This window comes from Otolemur garnettii, unplaced genomic scaffold, assembly GCF_000181295.1.
Source record: "Otolemur garnettii isolate 467f Iridium unplaced genomic scaffold, OtoGar3 scaffold00115, whole genome shotgun sequence".
Classification (NCBI taxonomy): domain Eukaryota; kingdom Metazoa; phylum Chordata; class Mammalia; order Primates; family Galagidae; genus Otolemur; species Otolemur garnettii.
In genome coordinates, this window is record NW_003852510.1 from 6,039,123 (window position 1) to 6,050,544 (window position 11,422).

Sequence of the window (11,422 nt, forward strand, 5' to 3'; positions counted from 1 at the left end):
ATTCTTTTTGGGAAAAAAAAGTACACACTTTAATTCATTCCTAATTTGGCAAGTAACTTACAATACCAAGGTCCTGAGCAGACCTTGCAAACAATTTAAATAATAAAAATATGGACCAAAGAAGTAGTCCAGTTGTGGAATATATTGTTTCTAAAATGAACATTTGCAAAGTACATCCTTTATGTCCTGCAGCCTACTCACTGGTCTATAACTTGGTGATTCTGCCCTCCTGAGAGAACAGTAACATCCTGTCTTATTTATATTTATATGCCTACATGCCTAGCATCAGTAAAAACACTGCTGACCAGGAGGGAAGATACTGCTTTGATTTGGTTCAGAGTTTACCATCTACTTCAGCCATCACTACAATCAGAATGATGCATTTAAGTTCACACTTCCTACCCATCTACAAGCGTCCAGATTCCCACCCTAGGTTTTGCCTCCCCATCTCTCATATAATCAAAAAAATGCCAAAAGCAGAAATATGATACAGAAGATGCAAGGTTTTCAACAGAATGAGCTAGAATGTCATGTTGCAAGTATTCCAAGAGAGGAGTTGTAGGAGAGCAATTTCTTTATCGCCTATTAGATAATTATAAAACAAGAAAAGAAGAGCTCAATTATGAGCTACTGCCTTAAAAGTACGGTGGGGCGAGTGGGAGGGAGGTTAAAAACAGTAAAGGCTTGACAGTGACTAATGTTCCTGGCAGCTTGGTGTCTACATCTCAAACTTGAGATGGGAAGAGAGAAAAAAGATTATTCTTGCTATAACAAGACTTCAACAAGTCAACAGATATGAGTGCCAGAAGTCAGAAGGCAGGAGGCTGGACATGGCACCACAGAGACTACTCCACCTGTGAGCAGCAGACTATCTAGCCAAGACAGCACAGGACACCAAGCAAGAGACATAGATGATGAAACTACAAGTTCTATGGACAAGGATAGAGGCACAGAGGATTTAAGAGGAGAGCTGATCTCTGGTTGAGGGGGAATCAAACTTGGTGTGGAAGGAGGAACAGACATTATAGACAGAGAGGAGGTAGGAGGAAGAAGATGAACGTGAAGACGTGGAGCCTTGCTCAATTGTGGAGCCCCTACCCTGACATGGTACTGGTTGTGCAGCAGTTGCTGAAATAGCAGTTGCTCCCCTTCTTGAACCTATGGGAATGTATACATTTGCTGCATCATTCTGTGAAACCTTGTTTGAAAGAATTCCATGTTCTGCCTTGGTGCCTGTGGCTCAAGTGGCTAAGGCGCCAGCCACATACACCTAAGGTGGCAGGCTCAAATCCAGCCAGGGCCCACCAAACAACAATGATGGCTGCAACCAAAAAATAGCCAGGCATTGTGGCGGGCGCCTGTGGTCCCAGCTACTTGGGAGGCTGAGGCAGGAGACTCGCTTGAGCCCAGGAGTTGGAGGTTGCTGTGAGCTGTGATGTCATGGCACTCTACCCAGGGCGACAGCTTGAGGCTCTGTCTCAAAAAAAAAAAAAAAAAAAAAAGAATTCCATGTTCCCCACTAAGGATGCAGGTGTGGGAACTGCAAAGGACAAACAAATCGTGTGCAGGCAAGGGACACCGGCTGACTATAAGACAGGTATTCACAAAGTGCAAGCAAGATAAAAGGCCACAAAGGTCACTGAAATTAGTGTGAGGCTAAGGAGACTAGCGTGTGACGTAGGAGAAGAGGTTCAAGTCTATGCTAGGAGGTGAACAAGGCAGCAATGTGTGCAATGGACTTGGCTGGGAAGCAGCCAGGGGTAGGGACACCTGCAGTCCATCCAACATCAAGGGCAACAGTCAGTGGTTACACTGAGGAAAAAATCCTAATATTAAAACCTGACTCAATATAGGGAATGACTGGGGGAGCTAAAAGGTTTCAAACCTGTGGGAAGGAAGAATGGTGACATCAAGTGAAAGGGGGGAACGAGAAGAAACTTGGGGATAAAGGTGCCGAGTTTAGTGTTGAAAGGCTAAATCTGAGAAGAAAGCATGGGGAAAACTCTTAACAATATTGGCCAGAGAATGAGACTTCACGGGCAACTGCAAAAACAACAAAAATAAATAAATGGGACCTGATCAAGCTAAACAGCTTCTGGACAGCTAAGAACACAACAAAGCAAATGGACAACATTCAGAATGGGAGAAGATATGTACATGCTACGAATCTCACAAAAGGCTAATAACCAGAATCTACAAGGAACTCAAGCAAATCAATAAGAAAAGAATGAAAACCCCCATTGATCTTTGGGCATGAGACATGAATAGAATCTTTTCCCAAGAAGATGAATGGTCAACGGAGTCATGAAAAAATGCTTATCATCCCTGATCATAAGAGAAATGCAAATCAAAACCACCCTGAGATATCACCTTCCCCGGTGAGAATAGCCCACATCACAAGGTCCCAAAGCTGCAGATGCTGGCATGGGGGCAGAGACAGGGGGACACTCATGCACTGTTAGTTGGTTTGCAAACTATACAGCCTTTTTGGAAAGAAGTATAGAGAATCCTCAAAGAGCTAAAAAGTAGACCTTCCATTTGTTCCCTCAATCCTATTAGTAGGAATCATTTCACCATAAGGACATTTACATCTGGTGGGAGCTTGAAGCCGGTGGATTGCTTGAGCTCAGGAGTTTGAGACCAGCCTGAGTGAGACTGAGACCCTATCTCTACTAAAAATAGAACAACTAGCTGAGTATAGTGGCACACACCTTTAGTCCCAGCTATTCTGAAAGCTAAGGCAAGAGGACTGCTCAACCCCAGGAGTTTGAGGTTTCTAGGCCATAAGCACTCTATCCAGGACAAGAGAGACTCTGTCTCAAAAAAACAAACAAGCAAAAAAAAAAAAAATAATAATAATAAAAAACAACATTTGCCCTCAAATGTTTACAGCAGCTCAATTCACAATCATAAAGATGTGGAAACAACCCAAGTGCTCATCATCCCATGAATGGATTAATAGGTTGAGTACATTAATACCATGTACTCAACACTACATTGAAATCAGGAGATTAACAACTATAGGCCCATACAAGAGGAAAACAGTTTAATTCAGGAAAGGGGGTGGGGATTTGTTCAGTAAGCTCCCACCTAACAGGTACAATGTAGGGGTATATGGCACACCTCCTAGGTGAGGAGCTCAACTACGACTCAGCCGTTACCTTATAAAGGCAAATAATGTAACCTAATGGCACATACCCTTATACTAATGAGGGGAGGGGTGGCTAGATTCGTCCTCTCTGCCTAGAAAAAAGTTCAGATCAAATATCTTCTTTGTAAAGTCTTCCCAGAGAACCCCGGGCTAAGTGAGCGCCTGTTTTGCACTCTCACAGCACATTGCAATGATTACACTATATTTTAAATCCATCCATTGGGCAGTGCCTGTGGTTCAGTGGGTAGGGTGCCAGTCCCATATACAGAGGGTAGCGGGTTTCAACCTGGCCCTGGCCAAACTGCAACATAAAATAGCTGGGCATTGCGGCGGGTGCCTGTAGTCCCAGCTACCTGGGAAGCTAAGGAAAGAGAATCACCTAAGCCCAGGAGTTGGAAGTTGCTGTGAGCTGTGACGCCACAGCACTGAACCGCAGGCAATAAAGTGAGACTGTCTCTTTAAAAAAAAAAAAAATTAAATCCATCCATCACCTTTGCTAAAATAAAGGCCAATCTCTACACAAAGATAAAGCCCCTCTCCCACTTTCCCCTTGGGCAAAGTCATCTAGGGAGGTGCACAGCACAGTGGGTAAATCACAGGCTCTGACACCGGATGGGCCTGCCTGCACACGGCAACTATTGTATGCATTTATTGCACGCACCTTTGGCAAATCAATCTTTCTAAATATTAGTACTTCAAGCACAAAAAGAGATGAGAGGTTCCCTCTCAGCTTCATTTGATGACCTAAACATCATCCTCAACCCTCCCCCGAAACCACTCACCTGGGATATAATTGATCCCACAGTCGATGACTATGGCCCCAGGTTTGATCCACTCCCCTTTCACCATTTCAGGCTGACCTGTCGCCACCACCAGGATGTCAGCTTTATTTATCTATGTAGGGGGGATTGAAATATCAGAAATTGAATAATAAAAAACACATCAAAAAAATCTCGAAGTAGAAAGGACACCCCTGAGCTTAATACTAAATTTTTAATTGTCATCAAATAGTTTACAGGATTTAGGGTGAAGGCCTCTAATTCAAGACATTTCCTCACATGCCAAGTCCATTCATAAGCAGACTAAAATTCCCTTTCTCTATACATTTTATCAAATGGGGAAATAGATGAGAACCTGCAGGGTAGAGGTGAGCATAGGCTTAGAATCACAGGCCTTGGACTAATCCCTGGAAGATAATACACTGGAGCCTGCTCCGTCTCCTCCAGAGGTGGGTACACCACCCTCTGCAGAGCACTGCTGAGGAGGGTTAAAACAAAACATGCTCCAACTCCCTTCTGTCCTCTCCCTACACACAAGTGACTGCTCTGTGGATAGGCATGTGTACATGGGAGGATTCTTGGGCTCAGGAAGCTGATGCAGGGGTCTAGAACAATCTGTCCTGCTTACTGCCACGGGCCCACTGCCCACAACCTCCTCTGGAGCACCTCCACCTCTGAGGCCACCACTGTCATGTACATGGGATCTGGCTACAGGGGACAATCTGAGAATCCCCACTGAATCCCCACTGAATCCCCACTGAAAATCCCCATCTACATGAGGCAAACTGGGGTAAAAAGTACAGTCAGAACCAATTCAGTATAAACTTTTTTTTTTTTTTTGAGATAGAGTCTCACTTTGTCATCCTCAGTAGAGTACTGTGACATCATAGCTAATAGCAACCTCAAACTCTCGGGCCCAAGCAATTCTCTTGCCTCAGCCTCCGGAGTCACTGGGACTACAGATGCCTGCCACAATGCCCGGCTATTTTCAGAGATGTGGTCTCACTCTTGCTCAGGCTGGTCTCAAACCTGTGAGCTCAGGCAATCCACCCTCCTCGGCCTCCCAGAATGCTGGGATTACAGGGGTGAGCCACCATGCCCAGCCAACTTTGTATAAACTTCAACTATTTAAATCTGAATTTGTTTCTTCATCTTGTCAAATGAGACAAGAATTGTGGAATTTTTATAGATGGTGTTAAATGAAATTACGAGGGTAAAGTGCATGGTGGTATCTGGTCCATACCTATTAGCTATTCCCCACCACACATGCACAGGCATGTGCACACACACACACACGAATAGCACAGAACACTTTAACTCTACTCTGGAGCCCCTACCTCCTCATCCAGATTGGCAGTCTTGGAATGGCAGGTGGTCACTGTGGCATTGTTCCATAGAAGCAAGTCATGCATTGGGGCTCCAACTATTTTACTGCGCCCAACCACCACAGCATGCCTGCCAGCAATCTGCACTCCTGAAAAAAAAGCAAGCACGCATCAGAGTTGGGGGAAAGAAGCTCCCTCCGTTGCATGCCACCTAAATGGGAAAATTCAGAACAAGCATACAAAAACAGTTTCTTAGCATCAAACAGAAACCTTCCTAAAAACATTCCTTTTTTGGCAATAATATTCTCAGCCCTAGGGTTTCAGCTATAAATTGGGACTTGCACATGTGTCCTCCCTACTGTGGGTTTTTGAGAGGAGCTTAAGCCAAGATCCATTCATTGAGTCATAGGGGAGTGGGAAGAAAACCTACACTCAAGGAAAAAAGAAACGCTGACATACAGCTAAACAGCCATATGGAAGAAGACATCAGATTAAATTACATGGAAGAACAGTTCAAACAAACAAGGTGTACATAACAGGGTGAAGAGAAGTGCGAGAAATTAGATTAGTATCAATATTTCTTTCCCACTTTGGAAAGTTTATTTGTGCAGTTCCTCATCCACATTCCTTGTTGGGCTTTGGGCCTGACCAAAAGGGTTACTTGTAGGAAAGTGATAAAGGGGAAATTTAACTGCAGTATTATAGAAAGCTTTCTTTTTGCTTATTTAGCATCCATTTTTTTTAGTAGTGTACCAATGTTCTTTTCAGGACTGACTCATACCCTATTCATTTGAGATGGTTTTGGTGAACACCGAATAGTGGACAAGTGACAATATTTCACCTCCCAGCTGATGAGATCTAATATCCCATGACTGTTGGTATTTGTTATTTTTGAGACAGATCTCACACTGTTTCCCCCACTTTAGAGTGCCATGGCCTCAGCATAGCTCACAGGAAATTCAAACTCCTGGGCTCAAGAGATCCTCCCATCTGGGCCTCCCAGAGCACTAGGATTACAGGCACAAGCCAATGCACCTGGCCCAGCCTTTGCTTGTTGCATAAAATCAATTTTATCAGAAAAAGATAAGCTCTTATATGTTAACATCGTGATGTCCTTGAAGACCTTGAAGTATAAAGTGTTTAGAAGGTCACTTTTATACTTTTTAGGATTCAGCAAAAGACTTGAAGCAGCATCAGACACGTGACAGTGCCACTGTTAACAAGAGGAAGTGGGAGGCCTTCAGAGGCAATAGCGTACAGGATTTCTTTTTAAATCAAGTTGTAATACATTCTCTGCTAAACACACTGAAATTTCATTGTAGGAGTGAACTATAATAGCTGTCCCCAAGGCTTGCCTATGGCTTGGCTTTTTTTTTGCCAACCACAGAAAGTTTTTATTTTATGCTGGCCATAACTTTCCACTTAAAACTTCTGACCTACTTCTTTATAAAGACCCACTTCCCTTGTAAAAAAAAACCTCTGCTAAAAGTATTCATAATGCAATTAAAATAGCAAGGTGCTGACTAGTGATGGGATAAGACAGCCAGCTGAGCAGATCTACTTCTCTAGCCATCTGTCCAGTCCTGGAACTAGTGTGGGGATGTGGTGCCCATTTCAGGAGTAGGGACAAAATCACTTTCTATCCTTTTAAATCATCTGAATTCTTATTACCATATAGATCATTTATTATTATCATTACAAAAAATAACTCTGAATATAAATCTCAGTTCTGTCTCTTGGACACGGGCATCTCTCCGAGCCTGTTATTTTAGCTATTCAACAATAACAGTACATACTTCATAGGGTTGTTGGGAGATAAGAGAATTTAAGTGAAGCCTCTAATATTGAGGCCCTTCAGCCAGTCAAGTCCCTTTACTTATGGGCCTTCTTATTCCTACACCTTTCACGCCCAGGCTCAAGGAAAAGGTGCTTTCGTGTGTTTGGTGTGTGTTTTTACCTGTCTCTTTGATGAGTTCCAAGCATCCTTTGGGCGTACAAGGAATGAAACAGTCATTTAGGTCACCTCTAGCAAGTTTCCCAGCACTGAAAGTAGTCAATCTAAAAAAAAAAAAGGGATGAAAATTAAGAAAACAATAAGGTAGTTAGGCATCTTTACTCTTTAGAAACAAAAATGGTGTGCTCCCCAAATAGAAATACATTAGCAATGGAACAACGCAACGTGATACAGGAAGCCGACCATACTCACCCATCCACATCCTTTTCGGGGGTGATAGCATTGACCACTGCTTCCACGTTAATGGAGCACTCAGAATCCAAAGGTAGCTGTATTATGAATCCGTGTACAGTAGAGTCTTCGTTCAAAGATGTAACGCACTTTATTACCTAATAGTAGGACACAGAATTTGTATACCACATAGAAATCAAAAAAGAAGAGAAACATACTTTCTAAGGCAAAAATCAGGTTGTCTCAGGCTGGGGTGCAGTGTCACCTCTGTAACTCTAGCACTTTAGGAGGCTGAGGCAGGTGGATCACCTGAGCTCAGGAGATCGAGATCAACCTGAGTAAGAGGGAGATTCCCATTTCTAAAAACTAGCCGTTGTGGTGGGCTCCTATAGTCCCAGCTACTTGGGGAGCTGAGGCAGGAGAATCACTAGAGCCCAAGAGTTTGAGGTTGCTGTGAACTATGATGCCACGGCACTCTACCCAAAACAACAAAGTGAGTGCCTGTATCAAAAAAAAATCAGGTTGTCTCATTTCCCCAGCAGTTCAATTATAGTCCTCTCAGAATATAACTCCCCCTTGAATCTTGAGATTGCCTATACTATAACACAGAATGTATCTCCCAGGTGCCTGGTAAGAAATCCACCAAATAAAGAAGCTAAAAACTATAACTTATTACTATAATAGTAATTATCCACATTATGATCATCCAAATCAAGAAATGGACAGCAATGTCCAGTAATCTTTCTATAATAAAGATTGTTCTTAGGGTATAATTATGTTCTATAATTTACACCTTACAATACAATGGCAGCTATTAAATACTTGCAATGTGGCTAGAGGAACTGGGGAAGTGAAAATTTAATTTTATTTCTTTTTAATGAAATTCAAATAGTCTCCTGGGGCTCATGGCTACCAAACTGGATGGTGCATCTATAGAACATTTCCATGACCTCAGAAAGTTCCTTTTCCGTGTGGCGCCTGTGGCTCAATGAGTAGGGCACTGGCCCCATATAGAGAGGGTGGTGGGTTCAAACCCAGCCCTGGCCAAACTGCAACAAAAAATAGCCGGGCATTGTGGTGGATGCCTGTAATCCCAGCTACTTGGGAGGCTGAGGCAAGAGAATCCCCTAAGCCCAGGAGTTGTTGGAGACTGCTGTGAGCTGCGACACCAGGGCACTCTATCGAGGGCAACAAAGTGAGACTCTGTCTCTTAAAAAAAAAAAAAAAGTTCCTTTTCCCTTCTTTCCCTTTACAGTTTACCCTCCTCTCTATGGGCAACCATAGTTCTGACTTTTTTTTTTTTTTTGGCTGGAGCCGGGTTTGAACCTACCACCTCCTGTACATGGGGCCGGCGCCCTACTCCTTTGAGCCATAGGCACCGCCCAGTTCTGACTTTTTATTTATTTACCTTTTTTGAGCAGAATCTCACTCTATTACCCTCAGTAGAGTGCCGTGGCATCCTAGTTCACAGCAACCTCAAATTCTTAATCCTCTTGCCTCAGCTCCCAAGTGGCTGGGACTACAGGTGCCCACCACTACACCCGGGTAGATTTTTCTTTTCTCTATTTTTAGTAGTTGGGGTCTCACTCTTTCTCAGGCTGGTCTTGAACTCCTGAGCTTCAACCATCCACCTACCTCAGCCTTTCAAAGTGCGAGGATAAGAGGCATGAATCACCACACCTGGGTCATAGTTCTGATTTTAATCACCACTGATTTGTTCTGCCTCTTCTTGAACACATAAAAGGAATACATATTTGTTTTTAAAAATACATATGATTACAGGCAAAGGACCAGTTTTAATGAACATCACAGGTGATCTGGAAGCAAATGCTACAGCAATCACACTGTGAGCACCAAATGTACATCCATACTGTACCATGTACCGAGTATTTTCAAGGATTTCCTGGATGTGGAGTCTGTGAAGCAAGAACCTAAACATCTTGTGTAAGCTAAACATGTCAGTCCCCAAAGTTCCACTAAACCAAAACCCAGAGGAGAAAGCACTTCAGCTGCCTCATAATAATCAACTCATAACAGCTTACCTCATATTCTGTGGCTGTTCTTGGCAATTTAATGTGAATAGTTTTGATCCCAATCTGTAAAATGGACATCAAGAACAGGTAAAGGGCAAGAGAACTTGAGATACTGGCCCATTTCTTTACAGAGATAACTAAACTGAACCAGGTATTAGTCTCCCTTTCTTTTATTTTTTTAAGACAGAGCCTCAAGCTGTCCCCCTGGGTAGAGTGCCGTGGCATTACAGCTCACAGCAACCTCCAACTCCTGGGCTCAAGCGAGTCTCCTGCCTCCGCCTCCCAAGTAGCTGGGACCACAGGCGCCCGCCACAACGCCCGGCTATTTTTTGGTTGCAGCCGTCATTGTTGTTTGGCGGGTCCGGGCTGGGGATTCGAACCCGCCACCTTAGGTGTACGTGGCTGGCGCCTTAGCCAGTTGAGCTATAGGCGCCGAGCCTAGTCTCCCTTTCACACTTACATCTTCTGAAGAGTTAGTCCCTCGCTCACTACAACTCATTAACCAATCACTTGTTAATTGCCGCTGCTACACTCCAACAATTTCATGCCTCCTATTCTCTCTGGCACGAAAAAAATTATTAATGAGAAAAAAAGTCATCCATTTCTGACTTACAAATACAGTAATGTCTGCTCTGGGTAATAAAAGTTTTTTGAGGAGGAGCACAAAGGGCAAGGGGTGAGACAGGAGTCAGTGGCGGTGGGGGAGGTGATGGCAGTGGGGGAGATGTGGCAACGCTGCAGCTCTAGGCGTTACCTCTTCAGCAGCCTTCAGCTTCACATTTATATAAAGATTGGAATCATCTCTGTCGCCAACCTAGAATAATAAATACATGCAAATCAGACAATTAGGGGAAGGCAAAGTGTACAGAAAAGCTTGTACAGTTTCAGTTTTAATAAAAGGAATGTTTAATCATGCGACTCTTGTTGCAAAGAACTTTCACAGAAGAACAAGGAGCCTGTGGGGGCAGAATGGAGATGTGAACACAGGTGCTGCTACAGTCCCTCCCCCAAACAAGGCCCGATTTCCACTGCAACCACCAGCAGACAGAGGCTATCCACATCTGCACTGGAAACCAAGCAAGGGACAGCACAAACATGAGCTGTCAGCTGACATACCAGGACAACAGAGCAGAGGGCTGAGAAACTGTCATTAGGTAAGAAAAAACCCCGAGAGGCAGGAGCACCCAGAGAGCACATTCTGCAGCTTCTCCAGCCTCCCTCTGGGCAGTGGACATCGCTGGTGCCCAGTCACACCAGGAGGGCGGACCTCATTTTAGCCTAAACAGAACAGATACCAACTGTTCTGCAAAGGGCAACTGGCTGCCCTCAAGGCAGACCGGAAAGCGTGGAGCAGAAGCCAAATCCTTTGAACCTCTACCCTTGAACCCTGTGATTCTTTAATCATGAACATATTTACACTTTTCATTATAACCACTTGCAGTAAAATGTTATCTTGTGAATATTTCTCCATGCTCTAGGGGTTGACGTTTCTGCTTTTCAAAGTTGAAATAAACCGCACTGAGTTTGGTTATGCCCCAAATTGCAGAGGATATTGCAGAGAGAAATGTCGCTGCTCCCTGGGTGCCAAAGACAACTGAAGCATGACGCCTTTTAACAGGACCATGGCCAAGGGAGCCGGCCTTTGAAACAGTATTTAAGGGACCTGGCACGACCCTCAGATTTCAGGAAAAGGCCTGAAGTGTAGTTTGAGTTGTCCCTTACACAGACAGGTCTCAGTTTTGTAGCGCTCGTTTCAATTTCAAGAGCCAAGAGTCCTTTTAGGTGAATTTGATTTTTTTTTTTTTTGAGACAAGAGTCTCACTATGTTACCCTTGGTAGAGTGCCATAGCGTCATAGCTCACAGCAACCTCAAACTCTTGGGCTTAGGAGATTCTCTTGCCCCAGCCTCCCAAGTAGCTGGGACTACAAGCACCTGCCACAACAGTCAG

General features: G+C 43.9%; 1 protein-coding gene across 2 annotated transcripts in view; it reads right to left on the minus strand.

Moving 5' to 3' along the window:
• MTHFD1 (methylenetetrahydrofolate dehydrogenase, cyclohydrolase and formyltetrahydrofolate synthetase 1) overlaps positions 1-11,422 on the minus strand; it is a 73,726-nt gene that overhangs the window by 38,702 nt on the left and 23,602 nt on the right. For both annotated transcript variants that reach the window (XM_003797401.3, XM_012809873.2), the window contains exons 3-8: positions 10,228-10,287; positions 9,483-9,536; positions 7,462-7,598; positions 7,213-7,313; positions 5,268-5,404; positions 3,934-4,045 (exon numbers count right to left, since the gene is read on the minus strand). In XM_003797401.3, the coding sequence (XP_003797449.1) occupies positions 3,934-4,045; positions 5,268-5,404; positions 7,213-7,313; positions 7,462-7,598; positions 9,483-9,536; positions 10,228-10,287 (601 nt within the window). The remainder of the gene's footprint in view (positions 1-3,933; positions 4,046-5,267; positions 5,405-7,212; positions 7,314-7,461; positions 7,599-9,482; positions 9,537-10,227; positions 10,288-11,422) is intronic.